This window comes from Octodon degus, unplaced genomic scaffold (assembly GCF_000260255.1).
Source record: "Octodon degus isolate 3935 unplaced genomic scaffold, OctDeg1.0 scaffold00146, whole genome shotgun sequence".
In the NCBI taxonomy this organism is placed as follows: domain Eukaryota; kingdom Metazoa; phylum Chordata; class Mammalia; order Rodentia; family Octodontidae; genus Octodon; species Octodon degus.
This window is the reverse complement of record NW_004524722.1, coordinates 1320976-1347498: the sequence shown is the minus strand read 5'-3', so window position 1 is coordinate 1347498 and position 26523 is coordinate 1320976. Positions and strand designations below refer to the sequence as shown.

At 49.7% G+C, this 26523-nt stretch overlaps 1 protein-coding gene and 1 pseudogene across 4 annotated transcripts; one reads left to right on the top strand and one right to left on the bottom strand.

Annotated features, from left to right (window-relative positions):
* The window catches only part of LOC101568500, a 10466-nt pseudogene extending 9997 nt beyond the window's left edge, over positions 1-469 (bottom strand).
* A 9882-nt stretch (positions 470-10351) lies between these two features.
* On the top strand, positions 10352-22984 carry Plekhb1 (pleckstrin homology domain containing B1). Of its 4 annotated transcripts, XM_023702151.1 has the most exons (8): positions 10352-10474; positions 11676-11751; positions 12712-12864; positions 13372-13474; positions 14524-14563; positions 16940-17044; positions 21101-21200; positions 21780-22984. In XM_023702151.1, the coding sequence occupies exons 1-8, from the start codon at positions 10361-10363 to the stop codon at positions 21914-21916; spliced, it is 828 nt and encodes a 275-aa protein (XP_023557919.1). In that variant the 5' UTR covers positions 10352-10360; the 3' UTR covers positions 21917-22984. The 4 variants fall into 4 exon arrangements, with proteins under 4 accessions (XP_023557919.1, XP_004641981.1, XP_023557918.1 ...); XM_004641924.2 differs by lacking the exon at positions 16940-17044; XM_023702149.1 differs by lacking the exons at positions 10352-10474; positions 16940-17044 and adding an exon at positions 10563-10604.
* The last annotated feature ends 3539 nt before the right edge of the window (positions 22985-26523 follow it).

Below are 26523 nucleotides of genomic sequence, written 5' to 3'. Positions count from 1 at the left end.
TAAAAAAGTATTTTATGTCTTCATGCTCTTGTTAAATCTCGGTGGGATACTGAAATACTTGCTTAATAAAAGAGTTGTTGGGGCTGGGGAGATGGCTCAGTAGAATAAGTGCTTCCTTGGCAAGCAAGGGCCTGAGTTCAATCCCCGGTTCCGCCAAAAATAAATAAATAAATAAATAAATAAATAAATAAATGAGTTGCTAAAACCTGGGGTAATAGAACCACTAAAAAAATCACATAATAGTTCATGCAAATATATGGAACCCCTCATGGACCAGGCCCCTATGTCCATTTTGGGGTTGATCCTCATGACCATTACTGAGCTGGACAGCTCTGCCCATCTGCAGGTGAGGAGAGGGGACTGAGAGAGGTGAGGCGACCTGGTCACTCTCACAGTGCAGGATGGTGAGGAGCAGTGGTGACCGAGACGAGAATTGGGCTGGAGCAGCTGCTATCTCCTCTGCTGACATCCTGCGCTATGGTAGCTTTAAGCTTCCCCAGTGGAGCCATCCATCAGGGCAACAGCGTGGTGTGTGAGAATCTTCATGGATGGCAGAGGATGGCTCTGTTCCACCTTTGAAGCTTCACTCATTCATCTCACTTTCCACAAGGTAAGCATTTTCTGGGCAGAGAGGTCTCTAAAGCCACAAAAAGAAAAAAGCAAGTAGAAAAAAGTAGAAAAAAGCAGCCATAGACAGAGTTTTTGTTGTGTTTTAGATCTAAAATGTCCCCTCAGGGCCAGGAAGATAGTTCAGCAGTATAAGCACCTGCCTGGCAAGTGCAAGGTCCCAAGTTTGATCCCCAGTACCAAAACAAAACAGAAAAACATAAAATGTCCCCTTAACAGCTCATGTGTCTTTGTCTTTTTGTTTTTTGGGGTTTTTTTGTTTTGTTTTGTTTTGTTTTTTTTGGTGGCACCAGAGACTGAATTGAGGACCTTGTGCTTCAAGCACTTATTCCACTAAGCTATCTCCCCAACCCTCAAGGTGGGCCTTTTGGAAGGGGATTGGATCGTGGGGTGCCACATTCATCAGAGTTGTTAGGAAGTGGACTCTGGTCCAAGGAGGCAAGGCACTGGCCAGGCCCGTCTCCATGCCTGCCCTCTGCACACTGCCTCCTGGCGGCCATGAGATGAGCAGCAGCCCTCTGCCCTCCACATGCTGCTTCTGCCTTGAGCCAGCTAGCCATGGACTGAACTGTGACCCAAAGTAAGTCTGCCCCTCAGCTGGGCATAGTGTGTAATCCCAGCACTCGGGAGGCTAAGGCAGGAGCATTGTCGTGGGTTTGAGACCAGCCTAGGCTACAAAGTGAGTTCAAGGCCAGCCTGAACTGCATAGGGAAAACTTGTCTCAAAAAGACAAAAAGAAAAAGTCCCGTCGCTTGCTGCTTTTTCTCTACTTCCGTGCATCGCTGCCTTCGGCCCACCATGAGTTGGTTTTCCTGTGCAGGGCCCCTCTGCCATGCCACTCTGCCTTCCTGCCTTGGAGCCAGCTGAGTATGAACTGAAACCTCTCCTAACTACTCTGAATAAACCTTTCCTCCTTTAACAAAACAACGCAAGTCTGTCCCCCTTTAAGTTGAGGGTGGTGAATATTTTGTCCCAGACATAGGAAAGTGGCTCAGAAGATTGGCACATGAAGATTTTTAATAGCTTGGTCCTGCCTAACTGTCCCCCTGCCCCTGGCTTCCCCTTTCAGGTCTTTCCACTTTGCCGGATGCACACTCGGTTCTGGACAGAACCTTGCTTCACATCTGTTATGAAATATGTGTAGGCCCAGCAGGACTTGGTGACAGCAGGGTGCTCTTTGTGACCTGAGAGCACTTACTATGGCTTTCTTCTTTCTCTGGTGAGTCCCTCTGTGGACCACCTGAGGAGATGCTGGGGTGTTCTGTGCAGAAGCATCCAACAGTGTGATAGCACTCAGCTTCCCGGGCAGCAGCGGGCGGCAGTTCATGTGTGTTGTGGCAGTTCAGGTACTGACAGTGCTTTTGGTTTCAGACAAAATTTTTCAGCCAGTTAAAAATATTGGTTTAGGCCAGGTGTGGTGGTGCATACCTGTAATCCCAGCACTCGGGAAGCTGAAGCAGGAGGGTTATTGCAAGCTTGAGACCAGTCTGGGCTACAAATTGAGCTCAAGTCTAGCCTCAGCTGCATAATGAGACCCTGTCTCAAAAAAGCCAAATATATATATATATATATATATATATATATAGAGAGAGAGAGAGAGAGAGAGAGAGAGGAGAGTCAAGAGCATGCCATTTCCAATTCAGCACTAGTTATAATAAAGTCAAAGTTCTCAAGTTTCTCCCTGCAGTAAAAGGAGATAAAGCCCAGACACGCCTTCTCCCTAAACACGTTTAGGTCCTGATTGGTTCTATCTTATGCTTTATAGAAAAACAGCTGGGAAAGCAAAAGCTCAATATTCAGATAAAGATACCCTGCTTTCATCATCAGAAAACCCCATCACTAGAAGCAGAGACCACACTGAGAAAACACAGAGGGAAGAGCACAATCAAACTGAAGACAGGCGCAGCAGGAGAAAGATCGAGGGCTTTGCTGCAGGGTGCATGGGCAAGAGCGGCCTGACATCTCCAAGGGAGCCCTGCCTAAAGGTGAAAGGCTTTGGGAGTGGAGCTCAGCGGTAGAGCACTTTCTGAGCACATGTGAAGCCCTAGGTTTAATCCCCAGCATGCAAGGGGAAAAAAAAATATGAAAAATGTGTTAGCTTCCCCTGGAGAACAGAACACAGATAAGAACTTGTAATCAGGAGGTAGAGACAGTATTTATGATCAGACAAGAGAGGCCAGGAGGGAATTAACTGTGGAAAAGTCAAGTGGGCACTTAAGCACTGAGATGGAGGAAAAATCAATTCTACATCAAGATCACTAAGGAAGAAAACAGAAAAGCTGGCGTGACGGATCATCTAAAGAGCCTCTAGGCTGAGCAAACCTCCACTGAAAGTGGAGATCGAAATCTTTGGGAGAGAGGAAATGAAGCGACTGAACCTTGTCCAGAGGAAGAAACGAAGTCTCCAGGAAGATCATTATTTTGATCCAGAGAGAAAGTTCTGAAGGAAATGATACAAATGAAAAGCACAGGGCCTTCAGAAAGCAAGCTCAAGGCTTTGGAGCAAAACTGCAAAAATAGTTTGTGCTTTTCAAAGCCAACCTAAATTCCCTGAATCAAAAGCTCTTAGTTGTCGGTTAAAAGTGTAGGAGGCCGAAAGAAACCTCTGCATCTCCAGACAGAGCACAGACACGAGACAAGGAATGAGGGAAGCAGTTCCTCACGCATCTGATGATCCAGATGGTGTGTTTCTTTGAGGAGAACTTGCACCCCCTACCTCTGGGCGTGGGGTGCTGTTTCCTCTGAGGCAAAAGATTCTCAACACCTTCCCTTCAGATCCTCTCTTTGGTAGCCAGGCTTCCCCAAATTTGGTATTTCCAGGAGCCACAAGTGGGGAACACAAGGCAAGAAAATGTCCCCTTCATCATGCGTTAGTCAGAGTTCTCCAAAGAAAGAGAAGCAGAGGGAGACATATTTTATATAAAGACAAGTATTTCAGGGAGTTGGCTCTCCTAAGCGTGGGGGCCGGTGAGCCTCCATCCGGAGGGTAGGCTGGCAGACTGGAGACTCTCAGGCAGGGGCTGAGGCTGCCATCCAGCCCGTCACTGGATTTTCTGTTTCCTCCAAGAATTCTTATTTTTACAGTTCATGTCCTTCAACTGATTGGAGAGGCACCTGCATTATCAAGGACAGTGTCCCTTATTGAAACTCAACCTGTTGCATAAGTTATACATATTTATAAAATATCTTTACGGCAACACCTAGCGTAGGGTTTCATTGACTGGGTACAGTGGCCGAATCAGGTTGATGCATGAAGCTAATCGTTCCACTCCCTCTGCTCCAGGAAGCCTGGAAACGCCCCTCTGAGATGCTTTCCATCAAGAAGTGACTGCTTTCCTTATCATTCTTTGTGGGAGACATTTTCCTCTGGACACGCTCATTCCTTCTGGGTTCAGGACCCTGTAACTCAAAATCCTCAAATACAGTGGAGCTGTTAGGTCATTTCACTTACTCTTCTTCCACCATTTTGATATATCTCTGTATTTTATCAACTTAAAATTCTTTTGCAATTAAACAATGTAAAAAGCAATTTAAAAATGGGCATGACAGACCAGGCGAGATATTGCATGCCTGTAATCCCAGCCTGCAGGAGGCTGAGGCAAGAGGATCACTGTGAGTTTAAGGCCAGCCTACACTACATGGTGAGACCCTGTCTCAAAAGAGGGTAGGGGCATAACAAATGGTAAGGAGGCAAAGAAATGGAGGGAGGAGGGACAGAGGAAAGTAGAAGGGAATGAAAAAGGAATTAGATTACGTTGTGTATATGTACTAGCTCCCCACATTGAGTGAAATCATTATGCTGTAAACATGTACTAAAATTTTTTTTAATTGCCACAAGATGAGAATAAATATTTCTAAAGAAGACTGGCTAGTAAGCAGAGTAAGGTGCTCAACATCATTCACTGAACCTTAGGGAAGTGCCAATGAAATCCATAATGAGATGACACACCTCCTTCAGTAGGACAGCCGTGACAAGAAAGAGAGACAGTACGTGTTGGCTGGGAAGCAGAAGCACCAGAACGCGTAGAGCTGCTGGTGCATAGCATGTGAGCACGACTCTAGCACACCGGCCCACACCCCCGGCCCTAGCCCCCGCCCACTCCTCTCATCTCTCCCCACTCCCAGGGTGCCACTTGCAGGGACCTAGCCCTGCTAATAGTTTGTCGCCCCTGACCTGGGGATGAACAAGGACAAATGACAAAGGGACACAGAGCTTAGTGTAGCAAGCGGGCAGCCAGGAATTCTCGTCTCTTGTCGGCAGAGGAGGCCTGAGCTATGGGCTCATCCTCCTTTTATTCACACAGACCCAGGTATGGCTCAAGGTTCGTCTGCCGCGTGTTATCCATTAGCACGTGCATGGGTAAGCGCTTTAATCTCAGCTGTATAAACTCTCTCGAACCCACAATGTGCCATCACCCAGCTTGTCGTCCTTCTCCTTTGTGCTCACAGAGGAGGTCAATTAGGCCTCAGTTCACCTCTGACCTCCCACATGCAATCACCTGGAAAAAACAGTTTGATAATCCTCAACATGTTAAACATAGAGTTATCATAAGACACAGCAATTTCATCCCCACGAGTAATGAAAACCTGTGAACACACAATGACCGGTTCACAAATGTTCACAGCAGGTGATATACAATGGCTAAAGAGCGGCAAGCACTCAGATGTCCACCAGCTGTGAATGGCCACAGGAAACATGATACCCCTATATGTTTTGGTTTGGATCGGAACTGCCCCCAAAGTTCGGTGTGTTGACTGTTTGTGTCTTTGCTTTGTGGCTACTGGAACGTGGTAGATACCTTTAAAAGGTGCAAGCTAGCAGGAAGCTATAGGTCACTGGGGCTCTGCCCTCAACGGGGACTGTGGGACACAGGTCTTTACTTCCTTCTTTGCTTCCCAGTTCTTAGGAGGTGAGTGCCTTCTTCCACCACATACTCCAGCCATGGGGCGCAGCCACACCGCAACCCAAAGGTAAGGTCAACCACCTGAGACCTCAAGCCTCCAGAAAAGTAAGCCCAAATAACCTTTTCCTCATTTGCAGTTTATTATCTCAGGTATTTTGTTACAGTAACACAAACCTCATCCCCTGGATGATGGAGTGTTGGTCATCAATAAATGGAATGAAGTACTGGTACATATTCCAACATGAACAAACCTAGAAAATCTTAGGCTGAGTGAGGAGGCCAGTCACCAAAGATCATAGATTGCGTAATTCTATTTATATGAAATGGAAAAGGCAAATTCATAGATATAGAAAGCAGATCAGGGGGGAGGTCAGAGGCAGTGCACGTGCCAATAGTCCCTCTACTCAAGAGGCTGAGCTGGGAGGGCCACTTGAAGCCTGGAGTTCAGTATCAGCCTGGACAACACAGTGAGACTCTGTTCCAAAAGAGAAAGCAGAAAAGATTCATAGGATTGTTAGGGGAGGAGAATGGGGAAAAAGAGAGTAACTGCGAAGAGGTATAAGGGTTTCTTTGGGGGTGACTAAGAGCGCTCTGAATTTAGATAGTGGTGGTGACTGCACAACTCTGGAATGTACTGAAACAATGAACATTGCACTTCAAAAGATTAATTTCAGGGCCGGCGAGATAGCTCGGTGGACTAAGCGCCTGCTTTGGCAAGCACAAGGACCAGGGCTTGATGCCGGGTCCTGCCTGCTGTGTGGCCCCGCCACTGGGTGCACTGCATCTGTCATGGAGTCCGGGGCATGGTGGCGCATGTCTGTAATCCCAGAATTAGGGAGGCTGAAAACAAGAGGATCCCTACAAGTCTGAGCTGTGTAGTGAGACCCTGTACTAAATATGTAAATGGGAAAAAAAAGATTAATTTAATGGAGTGTGAATTATAACTTCCTAATTTTTATTTATTTGTTTATTTAGGAAGGGTCTATATAGTCCAGGCCTTGAACTTGCAGTGATCCTCCTGCCTCAGCCTCCTGAGTGCTGGGATTACAGGCATGTGTCACCACACTCAAACCCCCAAAAATTTCAAAAACACTTTCTTGCAAGACATTTTACTTTTCTCCAAATTGGATCTTTAGGAGTCTAATACTCTTTTTCCTCAAAAAAAGGTTTTGCATCTTGATATCAACTTCCCTCTTAGTAGAGATAATAATACGTTATTCTCATATTACATTTCTCTAGAACATGTAAGTAGTAGGGTCGGGGAGATAGCCTAGTAGAATAAGTGCCTGCCTGGCAAGCGCAGGGTTCTGAGTTCAATCTCCAGTACAAAAAAAAAAAAAAAGAATATATAAGTAGTACATTTGAATTCAATGAGTCTGTCCACTATTCCCTAAACACTATATTATCTATGAGCTATTTATTCACCAGGAATTTTATTTATTTATTTTCCACCAGGAACTTTTGAAATAGCTCTGTGTAGATGTACCACAGCTACAACAGAAACGTGAAAGTTACTTATTGGCTCTTCAGTCTCAATAATTTTAGGTGATTAAATAAACAGATGGCTGGAGCTGGAACTCAGGACTGTGTGCTCACATCTCTCATCAGCCACTCCACATTCTTTCCAACTCTACAGAGTGCGAATCAAACCAAGCCAACATCCAGGTGTAGTGGAACATGCCTGCAATCCAGCACTTGGGAGCCTGAGGCAGGAGGATCACCTTGAGTTTGAGGCCAGCTTGGGCTACATAAGCAAGTTCAAAGCCAGCCTGCATTACTTAGCAAGAACCTGCCTCAAGAAGGAAGGAAGGAAGGAAGGAAGGAAGGAAGGAAGGAAGGAAGGAAGGAGGGAAGGAGGGAAGGAGGGAGGGAGGGAGGGAGGGAAGGAAAGAAAGAAGAAAAGAAGGAAAGAAAGCCAGTGGTGATCATGGCTTCAGGGGCCTGTGACTCCTGGGAATTATATGCAAAATATTGTGACAAGTATGGATGCCCTCTCAACAAATCCAAAAGTTTTATCGACACCTCAAAGAGGGTCACTGGGCAACATTTTGGACACATACACCACGTCTGAAATATTTAGATTTGGTGTCCCTGTCTGTGCTTCAGTTTGCTTAGAATCTTTTCCCCTTTTGCCTGTCTTAGCATCCCCTCTTCAAGAGCATGGGGAGAGAGCCTTTCTCCCGCAGGCTACAGGGCTGTTGGAGGATCTTCCCTCCTCATGTGGTTGCTAAATTAGGAAAATGAAATTTAGGAGATGATCACACCTTCCCTAATTCAGTGCCTTCTAGGAGGACGCCCAGTTGTCCATCTCGGAGAACTGGGAGCAGGGGTCGCTGGGGAGAGGCCGGAGACTGCCAGATACACACACACACACACACACACACACACACACACCCCTTTCCTTCCTCCCCACCTCCCTTTGAGAAACTTTGTGGGAGTGGAAAGGACCAGGAACCAGACAGTGCGTTAAAGACACAGGGATAAAATACAGCGCGGTTCAGGAGATCTGGTCCTTGGGGCGGCTAAGAGGGGATGAGCTCAGAGGCTAATAGGATCGGCCATGGTGAATCCCTAGGCAGGGCACGCACTGCACGGAAGGCTGAAGCACCGGGGTGGCTCGAGGTCATCACTACAGGGGCCCAGGAGGGAGAGAGAAGTTTAAGGAGCCAGGTTATGCAGCCAAGACAGGGACGATGAGCGACGAGCCCCGTGGCAGGGTGGGATGAAGATTTAGCCCCGCCTTGACTGAAGGTGGAGGACTCGCCCCTCTCCTCTGGGGCACCCACCTCTCCCCACCCCTCACCCCGCAGTGGGTCTGGGGTCCTCGGAGGCATTAAACCAAGACCACCTCGGTATCGCTGATGTCTTGGCCGGGAACTGAGGGTCAGAGTGAATCAGTCCGGAAGGGCGAGGGCTGCAGAAAGGGGACGACTGTCCCTAGGATCTGTGCTTCCCCTCTTTTCCTCCCCTGTCAGGCTCCCACTTGGTAGCATCCTTCTGATCCCCTTATCTCTAAGTCGCTCAGGGAAATACCCTCCTGCAGGAGCCTTCCCAGAAGTGCTGTCCTGACTGCCCAGAAGCCATGAGTCCGGCAACTCCGGTAAGGAAGAGTTCCCAGGGCTGTTGAGGGTGCCAAGGGGAGGGGGGTGCTGCAATAGGAGGTGAGACCAGGGACCTTTTAGGTCCTAGCAGGCCCCTGATCTTTGAATGATATCCTGTGTCTGCTCCCATGTAAGTGGGGGCTTGGGGTTCAGCTATTGAAATAAATGATCCTGTAGGATAGACTCAGGTGACAGATAAACATTCTTCCTTCTCCAATTGAACCCCTCCAATACTCCCCCCACCAGTTCTGGGCACTGAACCCAGGACCTTCTACTGAACTGCATCCCCAGCTTCTGGGTGTTTGTTTGTTTGTTTGTTTGTTTGTTTGAAACAGGGTCTGGCTAAGTAGTTCAGGCAACTTGAACTCACTAAGTAGCCTGGGCTAGCCTTGGACTCATGTCAATCCTCCTGCCTCAGCCTCCTAAGTGCTGGCATTTTCTTTCTTTCTTTCTTTTTTTTTTCTAAAGTCTAAGATAGTGGCCTGGTAAGTCACTAAGATGTCTAGCCTGGCCTGAACTTGCAGTCTTGGGTTAGAGTCTTGACAATGCTGTGGTTTTCTCACCTGCCATTGCTGGTGCACTCGCCAGCCCCGCATTTTATTTTTAAACACACCAGAGACCCTTCAACTTTCTGACCAGCTCCGCATGGAGCCCTTGGGTGTCGAAGGAGGCTGCTACTCGTCCTGGGAGACCCTCGTCCTGTGTACCTGGAGCTGCAGGGACGCCACACTGCACCTTGCTCCTTGGACCTGGCCCACTTTTATTTTCTATTTTGAGACAGGGTCTCACTAAGTCATTAAATTTTTTTGTTTGTTTGTTTTTGTTTTGCTTTTTGATACTGAGAATTGGACTCAGGACCTTGTGCTTGCCAAGCAGTCACTGTGCTGCTGAGCTACATCCCTGGCTCAGTCACCAAGTCCTGCCCAGGCTGGGCTAAAACTTGTGATCCTCCTGCCTCAGCCGACCAGAGTGCTGGATCCCAGGACCAGATGCGCCACCACACTCTGCTTCTGTGAACCTTCTCAATGGCCTTGTCCTTGGGCAGTTTGCCTGCAAGGCCACCTCCATTTTGGGTACATTTACTGTTCCTTTTCTGTTTTTCCCTCTTTTTTGATTTTCCTGTTTAGTTTTGTTGGAAGCTAGGACCTGAGCCACAAATTCCTAAGAAAAAGTATTTTATGTGGTTGGGGATCTGGCTCAGTGGCACAGCACCTGCCTGGCACGTATGAGGTTGTGAGTTTGATTCCTGCTACGAAAGAAAAGTGTTCTATGATAGAGCCTGGGAGTGTAGCTCAGTGGTAGAATCCTTGCCTACCCTGTGTGAGCCCGTGGGTTTGATCCTCAGCACCACAAGAAGATAGAAGTATTTTATCACAAATTAGCAAACAAATATCTGAACAGGAAAACAAACAGTGTGGTAGTGCAAACCTGTACACTCAAGTGAAGGACGCAGGAATATCGCTCGATGCTAACCTGGGCAACCTAACGAGACTACCGTCTTGGGGACAAAAAGGAGAAAAGAAAATTGCAGGCGTGACTTCTCAAGTACTGGGAAAAGCTATCCAGTGAGCTCCTCCGGCCAACCTTAGGGCTGCAGACTACAATTTCCATTAGGCCTGGGTCTTTGTAGCTCCTCCTTAAACCACGCCCCCTTCGGGGGTGGGGTGGGGTGGGGCGGGGCGGGAGGGCTGAACCCGGGGTGTCTAGGCCTCGGGCGCAGCCTGGGGAATGAAATGCCCCAGGCTCTGTGAGTGCACAAGGCGCAGGCGCAAAGGGGTGGGGTGGCAGCTGCATCGGGTAGCAGGCCGTTTTGGCAGCACCATCCGCAACAGGTGTAGACAGGTGGGTGCATTACGGGAGTGGGCGTGGAGAGGGTGTTTGGATCTGGCCCTCCAGTCTGATCTGTGCCAGAGCCTGGAGAGAAGTGGGGAGCGGCAGGAGAAACAGATACAGGACCAGGTCTTTCACCCAGGTGTGCCAGCTCTTGTTACGCAGCTACGGGCGTGAGCAGGTGGGGGAGGGGAAGAGGCACCCGCTCAAAAGTAAGTCGCCCTCAAGATTAAGGGTACCTGGATTCCAGTCCAAGCTCCACCTGTACAGGGACGAGTCATTTGCTCGCAGTTTGTCCGCCTTATAGTATGTGCACAGATCCCCACTTAGCGGGGTTGTGGTGGCGACAAAGTGAGTTCATAGTTTGTGCAGCGGCTCCTCGACTTTGCTGCTCTCCAGAGTCACTTGGGGCTCCTTAGGACCAGCAGCACCTGTCCCCCACCGCACACACTGGTGAGCACACGTTCTCCCAGCACCTGTAGGATAGTAGCGAGAAGCCGCGGCTGCTTACTAACCGAGGGGTCTGAGCAAGAGACCACCTCTCCAGGCCCTAGTTTCCTAGTCTTTAAAACTGGAATAACAGCAAAGATTGTTAGAAGGCTTAAGTAGGCTAATAAGTGAGAGCAGAGCGGTATACCCTGCACATACTGTTCCATCAGTCATAATTACTGTTAAACTATTATGTAATGCACTTGTTAAATGGCTCTCGTGGGGTCCAAGTGTAAAGGGGGCTTTTCTTAGTCGTGGTAGTCCCTCGCTCACTGGCATGATGCTGATACTCTGTGTAACATTTCAGAAGCCCATTTGCTAATGTTGCATGAATTTTAAGAGTTCTTCACCCCAGTCTCTGCCCGCTCTGTAGACACGATTCTAAGGAAGTTCCAGTTTCACAGACTCTGAGGCCAGGCGGAGGGCGCCAGGAGCAGGGGCTTGACCATGGTTCTGGAGCTGAGACTGGAATCCAAGGCTTCTGATCCCAGCCCCCACCGCATGCAGGGGATGGCTGCCCGGCTGACCCTGCCAGACAGAGCTCCCATTCTCTGTCTGGAGCAGAGGATGGGAGGAGGTGGAGGCTGCCTGGGCCTTGTTGTTTACTAACACTGCCTGAGCATTTCCCGGGTGCCTCCCCAGGGAGGATGGGCCGGGGGGCTTCTCTCTGGGGAGCTGCTGTGGAACTGCCAATGAGGCTCCTGTGTCCTGACTCCTCCAACAGGTCCCACCTGATTCCACTCTGGAAAGCCCTTTTGAAGAAATGGCCCTGGTGAGGGGCGGCTGGCTGTGGAGACAGAGTGAGTGACTGAGGGCCCTGCCTTTGTCCACCCTGTACCTTATCCTGGGACGGGGGTGTGGGAACTGTGTGTTAGGCCAGCAAAAGTGAATCCTCTCCCAGGACATCAGAGCCCTCTACCTTCTCCTTTGTGCTTTCCCCTCTGCCTGATGTCCTTCCCCTTCCCAAGTGCTCAGCAAGAGTCTGCTTAACTCCTCAGGGCCCAGTCCAGAGTCCCTGCTTGGATGAGTCTTCCCCAGCTTTTCCTTACTCCTCGGCCTGCCCCTAGCTGGGTCAGAGGCTCCCTCTTCAGCACCCACAATGATCTATAATATAACTGTTATTACCTGTGGGTCTCCTTACTCCGCTGCTCAATACTGGCCCTGTGCTGTGAGCTTCCAGGGCAGGGTCTGGATTCAACTCTATGTATCCATAACACCCTGACCCAGGGCTAGACACAAGGCAAGGCCCCGGAACAAAATGAAAAATCCTTCTGCTTGGGAATCCATAAAGCTCGAAACAGCGCTATTATGCCTTGCCCTTTTCCTGTTAGGATTCCAGTTGCAAAAGGTCTGAAGCTATAGCAGTCTGGGGCTTCCAGAGTCATAATCTGAACAAGAGCTAAAACAGCCCCTGCCGGGTTTCAGGACCTGTGTGGGGAGTTAAAACCCCAGTCTGGTGGTGGCAGAATGACAGAAGTGACTCACACAAGCCGAGATGAGATGGAGGCTCAGAGTAGAGAGAAGCCTTTGACCTTGAAGAGACCTTGAGCTTGGCCTTAGGAACTCCTAAGCAAGGAGTTTGATCGTTCATTCACTGTTTAACACATTTATTGAGCCTCCACTATGTATCAGGCTAGTGGGAGGCAGAGAGTAAGACCAAAAAAAAAAAAAAAGCCCTGCCCTCATTTCAGGAGGTAGATAGACAAGGAAGAAGTTAAACACTGAGAGCCAGCCTGCCTTTGGTCTGGACTGTTCTGCAGGCTCCATCCTCCGCCGCTGGAAGCGGAACTGGTTTGCGCTGTGGCTCGATGGCACTCTGGGCTACTACCATGATGAGACAGCACAGGATGAGGAAGACCGCGTGCTCATCCACTTCAACGTCCGTGACATAAAGGTCGGCCAAGAGTGTCAGGGTAAGCAGAAGCCCCTCTTCTGTGGCACTGGGAGCACAGGCAGGGCTCTCCCATTGTGTCTGAGAATAGCTGCAAACGGAAGGCTCTTGAAACTCTCCAGGAGCTTTGCAGACACTGCTTCTGGGCCTTTGTGAACTCCAGTTTAGTTAGGTCTGAAGTGAGAAACCTGCCCTTTGTTGAGTTTCTCCCCTGTACTGTGTGGCAGAGGTTAAAGTCAGATGCACTGGCATTAGGAACTCAATGAATGTAAAATAAAGGGGCCAAAAGAAGTGACTGTCTCAGTCACATAGCACACCTCCCAGTTCTTCAAGGTGCAGCCTGAGAGATGTGCCTAAGAAGCCAGTAAGGCAGAGTTGAGGAGAGAAAGAGTAGAGCAGAATCCCAAGAAAGTGTATATAATCAGAGAAAGCAAAGGCCAGTAAACAGAAGTCAGCTCTTGCTCTTGTTCCTGATTACTGGCAGGAGTTTGGGCCTGTGGAAAGCTCATATATGTGTGTCTGCTTCCAGATGTGCAGCCCCCAGAGGGCCGGAGCCGTGACGGGCTGTTGACTGTGAACCTAAGGGAGGGCTCCAAACTGCATCTGTGCGCAGAGACCCGGGATGATGCCATGTGAGTGGCTCCCAGGAAAGGACAGATAGGCTCTCAGGGAATGCAACCAGAAGCCCCCTCCTCGCTGGATCTTCAGGTCCCTGGAGCGGGATAAAGACCTGACAGCAAACCTGTGTCCTGGAGGCTGGGTGGAGGAGATCTGAATGAGTCCTGGGGATTGGTGTGGACTGTGATGAGCTCAGTGTGTGGAGGTGGAGGGTGCCCAGGGCCTGCAAGAGTGTGGGGTCGGAAGAGGTTAGTGATGACAAGTGAGCAAGCCTGTCAGATTCAAGAATCTGTCAGCCTCACCTGGGTGCTGTGGAGGTGCAGCCAATTGTATCCTTAAGGGACCCTCCCTCCTGCTCCCTGAGCAGATGCTCTGGTAGACGGGCTTGGATCTGCAGGAGAGACCTGCCTACGGAGGCAGCTGCCCAGGCACCATAACAGGGCAAATCCAAACCCGGCTCTGGGGCAGGTGCCATCTGCTCCCACACATTCCTTCCCTTCCTACTCTGGACTGAGAAGGAGTCCAAGTCTTTGTGCTAGAGGATGGTGAAAGAGATGGGTGTGCAGGAGTTGTGGGGAGCTGAACTCTAGGCAGACAGCACAGAGCAGCCTTGTCCACCCCAGCCAGCTGCCATGGCAACCAATAAAGGCCCAATTGTCCATTGTCCACTGGACATTCCTGGGGCTCTGGGGCCACAGCTTTGGGGAACTGTGCTCCTAGGATTGGGATGGGAGGTGGGCTGCAGCTGGAAAACCTGCTCAGGCATGTTAGAGTGGGAAGAGCCCTCCGAGACCCCCAAGTCCAACTGTCGTCTGTGTGGATGGGGCACCTAGAGCTTCCCAAGAGGAAAGGACTGTAGAGTGAATTAGTCTGACCCAGGCTGCATCTTGTGACAGGCAGGGAAGGGCTTGCTTTCGTCTACCTGAGAGAATCAGAAAGATCTTCCCCTTCATAAGAGACTGGGACTAAAACCTGCTTTAAGGAGGAAAATCTAGAATACGAGAGCCCCAAACTCCCTTCCCTCAAACTTTCTCCTCATGGTGTGATGGGGTTTGCTTTGCAGAGCATGGAAGACGGCGCTGCTGGAGGCAAATGCCACCCCGGTGAGCCCCATTCTCCTTTCCTCCCAGCTCCATGTGCCATGGAATCATGGATGACTCAGACTCGGTCTCCACCTGCCAGGGGCTCTTGAGTTAGTGGGCACAGACTTATACAGACTTGGTTACCCTGAGTCCATGTGGAAAAAGGGGAGAGGCCAGCCAGCTGACACCCCAAGAGCTAGCTGAATGTGAAATAAAGGAGAGAAGAGAAGCTTCCCTGAAGACTTGAAGGGGGTGACATAGAAGTGAGGGAAAAGGGGCTTTTATGGAGCAACTATCATGTGCCAGTCACGGTAAAGGTGTAATTCTAGAACACCTAGATCATTCCCTCTCTGCAGATAATAAGGCTGAGATCCACATAACAAATACTTAGCAAGTTCCTACTATGTGCTAGCCTTTGTGCCAAGGTTCAGGCATCAGAAGTAAACCAAGGGAATATGGGCTCTTGCCCCCCTGGATTCAGCCCAGTGAGCTAGATGTGAAACAACTAATTAGCACTTCCATCTCAACAGTCGCCTGTCCAGGTGGAACCTCAGATGAGGCTTAAGCTGAGACTCGAAGCACAAACAGAAAGTAGATAGAGGGTGTAGGGATGTGGAGAAGGCAATGGTTCTGCCTGCAAAGGGAGAACTGAGAGGGGTAAAGGTGTTGGCAGGTTGAGGAGCAGAAGGAATAGGGGGTGGCTGGAGCTCAGGGAGAGTCAATGAAGAAGAGAGGTTGCTAGGGTCAGCCTTGGGGGGCTTGTGTTAAACATGTTGGTTTCTTCTGAGAGCATCAGGAAGGCTTTGAAAGTTTTAAGCAAAGGGATGCCATGATCAGACTGGATCGGATCAGTTTTGCCGTTCTAAAGACAGGCTAGTAGGTAGGAAATGAAATGTAAGGGAAGAGTGGGTACCCTGGGACCCGGTAGGAGGCTGGGACAGTGTCTCTGGTACAGGCTGGAGGTCTGGGCTAAGGCGTTGCTGTAGAGATAAGCTGAGGACTGAAGGAGCTGCGAGTTTGAATAGCTGCCAAGGAGGCCTAGTGTGGCCTCCGCCCCCACCTGCCAGATCACAGAACCTACAGCTGCTCCTCCTGTCTGCCGCAGTGGAGCCTCCTCTCAGCTAGAGAGAAAGTCCACTGGGAAGCAGCAGAGGAGACTGGGCCACACTGAGAAACTCCTTTGGGCCTCCACCTACTGGGGGCACCTCCTTACATCATCTTCCAGCCATCCTGATGGGGGATGTCTGGGACTTGGTATTATTAGGGCTATTTTACAGGGAAGAAGCTGAGGCTCAGAGAAGGGACCTGTCCTAAGTCAGAGTGCTCAGCCAGTGGGAAAGCCTGAATTAGAGCCTGGGTTGGTGAGGCTCTGTGAGGGTGTGTGTGTGTGTGTGTGTGTGTGTGTGTGTGGCGAAGGCCCACAGCTGGCCTGGCCACAGGGTTTAGCAGGGAGGGAATAACATAGGAGATGTGACCTCTGGGGTCATCTGCCCAGGGCCTCAGAGTCCAGCTGGAGGAACTGGACTTTTCCTGAAGGTTGTAAGAGATAGCGGGAGGGCTGCTTGGAGCTTCCAGGTGGAGAATAGTGAGGAGGCTGGAACAGTTGTCACCAGGGGAAGACTCCAGTTGGGCTACCTGAGCTGTGCACTCTAGACTGCCTCTGTGTAGGGCTGATGGGTTCCATGAAGAGAGGCGGAAGGAAGGAGGTGAGAGCTGACCGTTCTGTATCTGTGACTCTATGAAGCTGTCTCGTCCCTCTTCTGCTGTCCACCCTCCTGCTGCCTTAGACCACTACTCTACCCTACCTCCTTGTGCTCCATACACACGCGCATCCCTGGGGGCCCGGGGCTTACGAGGCATGCTTGTGCCTCTGTCTTTGTGCCCTTGTCTGCCCGCATCTGTGCTCACCTCTGTGTGTGTAAGCTGCTGCTCATGCCTGTGTAGGAGTGACCTGTGCTGTGTCCCTCTGTGAGTGATAGCTTCCGCTCCATTCTGGGTAGAAGCCTCAGGAAGGGTCCTTGACTCTGGCTGTACCAGGGAACATGGAGCCCAGGGACGTGGAGTCAGGGGCGAGGCTGGGGTGTTGGTGATGGAAGCGGCCAGGAGCATGAGAAGGCAGATCAGGTCTACCCCGTTCTCCCTGCAGCCTGGAAGCCCAGCTGTATGAAACAAATAGAGTAGGTTGGAAAGAGGCTGCTGGCCAGGCTGCTCTGGCAGCCATCAATCCTCTCTGGTCTCCCACCTTGCCATGCGCTAAAGAAGAGCCCCACCCTCCCCACCACCACCTCCACCCCGTCCCAGCCCAGCAAACAGGCAAGAGCTCGACTCTCTCCAGGTGTAAAGGGCCTCTGACATGTCCCTCCCTCCCCCCCTCTTGGGTTTCTGCGGCTTGAGCAGGCCCCAGCTGGAGTCACCGTCCCACCCAGGAACCGACGGGTTTGCCCCAAGGTCAGGTGCGTGACCCGCTCATGGAGCCCCTGTAAAGTTGAGAGGCGGATCTGGGTAAGTGCTGGTTCATCCCTCCTGCCTCCTTTCTGGCCACTAGACTGAGCATCCAAAACAAGGTCGCCTCCTTTCTCTGCTCGCAAACATGCCATGGCTCTCTGGCTCTTACGGGATGCCAAACGCAGCGTGGCTTTCGAGGCCTGTGGAATCTGCTGACCTCACCTGCCACATCCCCTCATGCCTGTGCCAAGCCACCACTGCTCCCTCTGCCCTGCCGCTCCACTCTCCCTTTCCAGCCACTGTGCACGCGCACTGTTCTCCGCGCTATACTCTGCTGCTTCATTCACCTCTCGACTTCTCGAAGGCCCATCCCAAAAGCTACCACCTCCAAAGTGAGGACTTCCCAGACTTCAGGCACTGTCACTCCCTCCCACAGCAGATGCCACTGTTACTTAGTGCTGTCTTTATTTGCTGGTTTATTCCTGTTTTTGCCTTACTTGAGACCTATAACTTCCTCCAAGGCAAAGACCAGGTTTTAACTAGCTCAGCCACTAGGGAGCCTGGCACGGGGATGGATACAGACTAGATGTAAAATCAGTGCTCAGTGATGGGGACAATCTACTCTGTCCTCTTGCTCCTAGCACACAGGCATGTGGCACAAATAGGTCTCAGACAATTTTTACTGAATGGGGAGGAGAAGAGGAAAAGATAGGAAGGAGGGAGGGAAAACCTCTATGTGACATTACTGTGATTCACTGTAATTTAGTCTAGTTCTTTCTCTCCCCTACGTGAATTTTTCTCCAAGCAGGACTTGGACCTGAATCCTTTCTCTATCCCCAGTGCTGAGCAGTGGCTGGCATGGGGGCTCAATTAGGACATTGTGGTCTTAGGTCCACCTTGAACTCCAGTGTGCTCAGTGGTGCTGTGTTAGAATTGCGTAGGACTAAAACAACAACTGTTCATGTCCTGCCTCTTGATGTCCAGATTTCATAGATCTGGGGTGTGGCCTAGGAGAGCAGTAGCTTTAAAAATTGTTCCTGGTGATTCTAACAGGCAGAGCCCCTGAACCTGGAAGCCTTGGCCCACCTCGTTACAGAGACGTGATTCTGCTGGATTCGCACGTTACCTTGGGCAAGAGTAGTGTGGGGAGAACTTTGCAAGTGAGGAGGCTGAAGCTCCAGGAGGTTACTTGACTTGATACATGTCAATGAGTTCCTCAGAGACAAGTCTGGGACTTCCAGTCATTGTTCTGAGGCTTCCTGCACACCCCAACCTAGAATACAAGTTTGTTTAAAGTGCTGATGTCAAAATGCAGGACTTAAGAGACTGAGGTTTATCTGAAGTGGGTAATTTACACACAACCCCCTGATTGGTCAACACTGTCCCAGTGCACAGGAAGGGCAAAGACTTTGAAGAGGGAGAGGATCAGAGAGCAAATCCTCAGGTTCTGTCCATGAGGTCTCTTGGGGTGGCCCCACTAGTTGCCAGGAGACCTGCATGAGTTTACTTCTGGGCCTCCCAGACTGGAGGGTAGAAACAAGCATCTCAGGGGCAATGAGGTGGTGTTTTCCACCCTCTCCAGGGCCTCAGAAGGCCACGGGCTCCCTGCAGCTCCAGCACAGGTAGAAGCTTTAGACTTAGATTCCAAAACATCAGTGGATAGGAGTGCTTCATCCTGCTGGCCCTTTCTGTGTTTGGAGCCCCAATCTGACCACACCAATGAGCCTCCCTGGGGACTGAGGACCAACACTACTACTTATCTCAGTTTCCTGCACTCCCCAGGGACTGTTTTAGTCCATAACTTGAATCTCATTCAACTCAGAGTTGGGCAACTTTAGTTCCAGTTTAGCTCTGTAGCTGAGTCACTTTAGCTAAATCCAGTAAGCATTTCCTAGGCCCCTGGCATATTCCAGTTAGGTCTGATTGAGCTTGGAGGGGTCTCCATGTGTGCTGGGAGAAAACCCACGGGGAAACAAATAACACATTGTCATTGATCATAGTGTGAGGGAGGGCGGTCTGAGGGCTGTGGATATCCAGATGGATGCCAGAGCCTGGGCTTGAGGAGAGCCATACCTGAGCTGATTCTGAAAGACAAATTCGATAATTGAGTAAGGACAGGTAAGGAGGAGTCACTATCGAAGGAAATGGCTTGGAGACAAAGTCATGAGGTGTGCTTGGAGAATGTCCCTTTATAGCTGAATTTCTCAGGACAAATGCCAGCACGTCAGTGTCCTTTACCTCAACCATTCTTCAGCCTTCTGTGGTCTGGCTTCTTCTCTCCTATGCATTTTTTTGAAAAGCATTTTTCAGAAGCTAGATTGCTAAAACCACTGGCTTATTCTCTTGGCACTGGCCAAAAGGATAGACAGAAGAGCATAGTGAGCAAATAAAGCCATGCGGCCTGGTGGCTAGTGGGATATGAAAGGCAAGCGTGCAATGACAGAGGTGCCAGCCCGATTCCTTGGTTCGAATGCGTAGTGGTAGCGTTTACAGAGAGAAGCACTGACAGGAAGAGAACACACTGGGGAGATGGGGAGATGTAACCACTTTGAGGTAGTGGAGTTTGAGACAACCTGGGCTTCTGGTGGCAGTTGAACCACTCAGGTGTGAAGCCCTATGAGCGACATATAAAAAGACTAAGAGGAAGGATCCGGAAGAGAAGGAGATTTTGCTACTTCTCTAGATATGCTGCCACGTGAGTAAAATAAGGGGTTTAGAATAAGTGTTTCTGTTTAAACCAGAATGTATTTATTGGTTCCTTCCATTCACTAAGCCCTGTTAATGACACAGATTAATAGGTTATTGCCCAAAGGTAGTTCACACTAGGGGGTAGGCAGGGAGAGACAAAAGATAAGGCACAAATATAGTCCATAAAGAATTCAGGAAGATCACAAGTCTGCATCTTGTACAGCAATTAACCACTGAGAAGAATGTATGCAGTGTATTATTTGTTGAAACTGTACTTTCGATTTGATTTGAAACTGTCTCATTGCTATATGTTTATCAATAAAACTTTGAAAAGGAAAAAAGAATTCAGGAAGTCTAGGTATGGTGGTGCACACCTATAAGCCCAGCACTAGGGAGACTGAGGCAGGAGGATCTCTGAAAATTCAAGGCCAGCCTGAAGTACATAGGAAGATGCTGTCTTTAAAAAAAAAAAAAAAAAAAAAAATCAGGAAAGATTTATTCTTAAGATCAGGTAGGATTCCTAGAGTGGGTGACTTTTGACCTAAGATTTGAACTGCTGGTAGAAGTCCAGTTGATGATTAAGGTAAGTAGGAAGTAAATTGCAGAGAAAGCACCGACCATTTTCTGCTCAGTCCCAGTTCTGGCACTGTGAGAATAACGCCTGGAGGTTACACATATGGATGCCTCCCTCCAGACCCAGCACGCAGTAGCTGCTCGGTAGTAGTTTAGTTACGAGTGTTCCTTCCCTTGCCCATCCTTTTTCCCTTCTGTCCTCAACCTTTTATTTCCTTACTGGGGTTTGGCCTAGACCCTCCTTGGTCTAGGAGAATGATCAGTCCAGTTTCTCTAAGTCAGATCATTGTACAGTTGCTAGCAAATACTTGACTACCCATGAAGAGAGAGGCTGGGGAGATAGCTCTGTGTCACAAATGCCTACCAGGCAAATGCAAGGTCTTAAGTTCAATTCCTGGTACCCAAAGAAATGAAACAAAAGCCCAGACCCATGAAGAGAAATTGGGAACCGTAGAAAAATTTTTCAGGCAGACCAGGGCAGCAGAAAGGGCATGACTTGGGAACCAGATGAGAGCAGAACCTTTATTATTAGTAGTATTATTAGTAGTAGTAGTAGAAGTAGTAGTAGTAGTATTAGCAGTACAGGAGGATCAAACTCAGGACCTTGCACTTGTGAGGCAGGTGCTTATGCCCCTGAGCTATCTCCCCTGCCCAGGAAGCAGAAAATTTAAAAGCAAGGACTTTGTGAGAGGCAGGTCCTCCCTCCTGAGCTGACTGGTACCTGGGGACCCATTTCTAAACTCTAAAAGGAGGCTCTCTGGGGTGGGGATTGGGGGAGGGAGGAAGCAAGGAGTGGGAGGCCAAACCCAGGCCAGGGAGTTCCAGGGCAGCTGACCAAGTCGGATTCCCCAGGTGCGTGTCTACAGCCCATACCAGGACTACTACGAGGTGGTGCCCCCCAATGCCCATGAGGCCACATACATCCGCAGCTACTACGGCCCGCCCTATGCAGGTAAGCCCCTGCGCAGCGCAAGGCCTGCCTAGATCCAGCATCAGGCCCTGCCCACCGGGCCCGTCGGGACCTGGCCTCACGCTTTGGGTGATCCCAGATTTTCCAGAGCTGGGAGTTCCACAAGCCCTTTCCCGTCCTGTGATTCGAAATAGCCCTCCCTACCTTAGATCAGACCAGCTCTCCAGACAGGAGGCCCCAGCTCGGCCAGGGCCTCTCGGTACCGTTCCTGAGCTGATAGCGACCCCTGGTGGTTCATATGGGGACTGCAACCTCTTCTCGCTCCAAAGCCTGGGCTATGGAGCCCACTCAGGTGCGGCGCCCTAATGCTTAAGATCTTGATCCTGGAGTTGCCCCGCCACTCAGCCCTGGCCCCACAGTCCCCGCACGTTTGAGGCAGATGCAAAGCCTGAAAGCCGCGGGAATGGAGCCCTGAGCACGTCAAGGGCTCGGTGTCCCCAGCTGGGAAGCAGCAGAATGGGCTCCGCGCCTTAGAGTTGACTTGGGGCGGAGTCACGCTGATCTGTGACTCACAGAGGAGCTGTTCCTCCCCGTGAAATCAGATTCTCTGGTTCTCCGCAGGTCCCGGCGTGACACACGTGGTGGTGCGGGAGGACCCCTGCTACAGCTCGGGCGCCCCGCTGGCCATGGGCATGCTGGCTGGGGCTGCCACGGGCGCAGCGCTGGGCTCGCTCATGTGGTCGCCCTGCTGGTTCTGAACCTTGGGACTCCGGGCTCCGGACTCTGCGCTTCCCGCTACCCTCCCTTACCTGTTGGTCCCCTACCCCACCCCACCCCCGCACCCACTCTGACCCGGTCCTCTCTGTGAGCCTCTGCTGGGCTTGTACCGTCTCTCCTTTTCTCCTACTCGCCTCTCCCAAACCCAGAAGAAGCTATCATCTCAGGCGTGAACATGGCTTGAAATCCCCACATCCAGACTCCCCAGAAATCCCTTATAGACACAGATGCATGTATTTCCTCCAAACGCACCAGGAGACAGCAAACCACTTCATTTGGCTTCAAATTCCCCAGGCTCTGGTGTGACAACGTGAATAGGGCCCCCTGCTCTCTCCTGGGAAAGCATCAGGCCCGGTGAGGGGAACAGGAGTAAACAAACACTTAGGTTACCTGTCCTTTGACAAGGCAGGGGAAGGGAGGAGGCAGGTAGGCGGGAGTGCTGCTGTTGGCACATGCAAAGAACTAAAGGGGAGGCCATGGGGCGGGGAGGGTGGTCATGGTGAGCTTCGGGCTAGGAAGCTTGCCAAGTAAAGGGGTGATGTGAGTTTTTCATAGAAGTTTCATGACTGTACCTATAATGTGTGTTTTCCTGATTTGTTAGTACTGATCCAAAACATTCAGTTTAGTTCCATTTTTCCTACTAGCAGATTCCTAGGCCCCTGTCCCCCATGACAACAACTGAATTGAGCCTGAGGACTTCCAGGTGGGGGCAGGTGGGTTCCAGCCTTAGCAAGTTGCCTGCATCAGGAAATGCCTTTCTGATCCCTAGAGCTGTCTATTGCTGTGACTTTCACCATTTCCTGCTTTATGTCTTCCTTAATTCTGGGGAGATGGCAGTGTTTCCCTCTAGGACCTGATCTAATTGTGTACCAGCCTGGGAAGATCCCCTGCCATGTGCCTGCCTGCAATCTCTCCCCCAGTCCTGTCCCAGTCACCAGTAGAAATGCTAACACACTTGCCCAGGACCTGTGTCATCCACTAAAATTCCCTAGTTGACTGGGACTCTATTGGCTCAGCTGCAGAGATTATTAATAAAGATGTGGTTGCCTCTAGAACTGGCTCTGACTTGTTTTGTTCCCCCAGGACACCATGCTTTCCTGAGACACCTCTGTGACCCAGCATTTACTAGAACCTTCTCTGATAGGAGGCATGGATGCTGAGGTCAGGCAGCACTTGTGTTACCTGAAAAGTCTGGGGCAAGTCACTGTCTGGACCTTGCTTTCCCTGCTCACTAGGTGGCGGGTTGAAGCTGGTCACCCTGAGGGTCACAAGGAGAGGTTGTCGGGGTCTCTGTTGTCTAAGCTGATGGATGATGCAGAGCAATCCACCTGCTTTCTGAGAGGCCTGTAGCACGGGGATCTTTCTCAATGAGTCTGGCTTTTTTTTTTTTTTTTTTTTAATGTATTTGGTTCAGGGTCTCATTACACAGCTCAGATTCATAGTGATCCTTATGTTTTCATCCTCCCCAGCGCTGGGGTTACAGGCGTGTGCCACACACACAGACTCAGTGAGTTTCCATCCTAGAGTTGAATCAATGAATTATTTTTGTAGAGACCACGGGCAGGAAACAGCCTGCTTCAGTCCTTTTGAGATTATAAGGGACAGAAATTCCTTGCTCAAACTGATTTAGGCCAAGAGAAAACACTGGGATGCACAACTGCTTCCAACTGAATTGGGGAAGCTTCAGGGTCAGGAAGTGGAAATTATTTAAGCCCTAAAGGATAAGTAGGGCTTGGCCATCTGAGAATACAGGGAGGGTGGAGGGCTTTCCATGTAGCAAGATCGGATGGAAGAACCAGCACAAGTAAAGGCCCTATACCTGCAAATGCCGTGAATTTTCAATATCAGTCTTATACCAGCTGCATGCTGAGGGGGGTGGTAGGTGGTTGGCGTATGGTTGAGACTGGCATCTGGGGAACCCCACAGGTCAGGCTCATGAATACATGGCAACCTGGGAAGCAGCAGTGGCATAGGCAAAAGATGGACATAAGGGCCCTTGAGAAGCACAAAGTCTGTGAGCGTTTGCTGTCAAGAGTCACACACTGCATGTGTGCACAGGCCTGAGCTGAGCTCAGAGGACCCAACAGCAGAGCCAGCAGCAGCAGCCATGCTTTGCCACCGCAGCATACTCCCAAAGGATGCCTCTGAGACGAGCTCTGGGAACGTGCCTGCTCTGCAGCCCGCACTCCAGGGCAGAGACCTAAGACTTTTTCAGGGTCTAGTTAGTGTGCAGGAAGAGCCCAAGCCAGCCAGATTCTTTCCCATGATTGTAGACCAAACAGGTGCCCGCGAGCTGCCAGGCAAGGTGTTTGATTTTCCTGGGCAGAACTGGCAGCATGCCCATGCACTGCTCAAGCCTGTCCTGCGTTATCTATTGCTTAAACTTCCACCATAACCACAAGGCTAGTTGTTACCACCATTATCTTACCTACAGAGAAACAGATGTAGAAAGTGAATTGTCCAAAGGCATGCTTTTAAAAACAGAGGAAACAAGGGCCGGCGAAATAGCTCAGCGGATTAAAGCACCTGCAAGCAGGCACAGGGGCCAGGGTTTCGATCCCCAGGCTTGCTGTGCCAACCCGCCCCGGGGCAAGCTGAGACAGCAATTGAGACTGGATGTTTGGGCCACGTACCTACAATTCCAGCTCTTGGGAGGCTGTAAACAGACAGATCACTACAAGTCTGATCTAGTAGTGAGACCTTGATTACCCTGAAGACCCTTCTCTAAAATACAAAATAATAGTAATAATAATAGAGGAAACAAAAAATGAACACCAAGGGCTGGTGAGATGGCTCAGTGGTCTAAAGCACCTACTTAGAACAAGCTTAGCAAAGCACAGGGACCACGGTTCAATCCCCCAGCACCACATGCCAGCCAGCCCCGCCCCCTGGTGGGCTGAGCTGGCCACACACACACACACACACACACACACACATAAATAAATTAATTAATTAAAAAAAATGAACACCAAAATCTCACACCTAAATCCAGAAATGTTAATAAATAACTAGGTGTATATATGAAAGCACAACTTTCAGGATGAATAAACAAGAAAGGCCCAGCAGCATACTGTTTACATATAGTACTGGAACATACAAAAACAATAATAAATTGAAAGGAGAAGGCTGCGTGGCACATGCCTGTTCCCAGCTACTTGGGAGTCTGAGGTAGGAAGATTACTTGAGTTTGCAGCCAGCATAAACAACATAGGGAGACCCATCTCCTAAAACCTCGAAAAGCAAGAAGAAAAAGAAAGTAGAAGGATGGGAAAAGATACATACTATGTCAGCAGTAAGAACAAGAAAGCTACAGCCAGGCATGATGCTGCATGCCTGTAGCCCCAGAACTCAGGAAAGAGTAAGGCAGGAGGATCACTGTGAGTTCAAGGCCAGCCTGGGCTACATAGTGAATTCAAGGTCAGCCTGAACCACTATGTGAAAAAAAAAAAAAGATAGAGCAGCTATTTTAGTATTAAACAATACAGATTTCAAGTTTAAACTTACTAGCTATAAACAAGGACATTTAAAAAAAGTGATGCACAAGGACCAGGGTTTGATCCCTGGTTTCACAGGCTGTGCCACCCACACCTTCCGGGGGGTTGCACACTGAGCCAGTGACCCAGTCTGCGCTTGGTGGCACATGCCTGTAATCCCAGCACTGAGGAGGCTGAAAACAGGAGGATCACTAAGAGTCTGAGCTGCATAGTGCGACCCTGTACCAATACATAAAAATGAAATAAATACATAAATAAGTATTCAGCCAGATATGGTAGCATGTGCTTGTAATCCCAGCACTCAAGAGGCTAAAGCAGGAGAACAGCCTTGCATTTCAGATCAGCCTAGACTATGTGGTGAAATTGTTTTTTTTGTTAAAAACAAAAGATAAATATGGTCAATATACCAGGAATACTAAAACAGCATTAAGAGAGAAAAATTTTTGTTTGTGGTACAGAGGAAGGAACTCGGGTATTTACTACTAAGTCCCCAACCCTTTTTTCAAATTTTATTTTGAGACAAGGTGTCACTAAGTTGTCCAGTCATTGTCTTGAACTTGCAATCTTCCTTCCTCAGTCTTTTTTTTTTAATTTATTTATTTATGTGTGTGTGTGTGTGTGTGTGTGTATGTGTGGCCAGCTCAGCCCACCAGGGGGCGGGGCTGGCTGGCATGTGGTGCTGGGGGATTGAACCGCCTTCCCTGTGCTTTGCTAAGCTTGTTCTAAGTAGGTGCTTTAGACCACCAAGCCATCTCACCAGCCCTTCCTCAGTCTTCTGAGTACTTGGGATTTCAGGAAAGTGCTACACACCTGGCTAAAAGGTAAGTTTTATGGTTACAAACTAAACATTAAAAAGAAAGAAGATATGTGAAATATGGTTGCACATACTTATAATCCCAGCTACTCAGGATGCTGAGGTAAGGAAAAGGGTTGCAAGTTCAGGCCCAGCCTGAGCATCTTGGAGACTTAGTGAGACCCTGTCTCGAAAAAAAAAAAAAAGCTCAGTATATAATTTAGCAATCCCCAATACCAGGAAGGAAGGAAGGAAGGAATGAAGGAAGGAAGGAAAGAAGGAAGGAAGGAAGGAAGGAAGG

What these genes read in the sequence shown, in the direction of transcription:
- Plekhb1 (XM_023702151.1), top strand. Translation starts at nt 10,361, where the DNA reads ATGAAATGCCCCAGGCTCTGTGAGTGCACAAGGCGCAGGCGCAAAGGG. An exon ending in TCCGCAACAGGTGTAGACAG is followed by an intron (nt 10,475 to 11,675) that starts GTGGGTGCATTA and finishes CTCCTCCAACAG; the next exon opens with GTCCCACCTGATTCCACTCT. An exon ending in GGTCGGCCAAGAGTGTCAGG is followed by an intron (nt 12,865 to 13,371) that starts GTAAGCAGAAGC and finishes GTCTGCTTCCAG; the next exon opens with ATGTGCAGCCCCCAGAGGGC.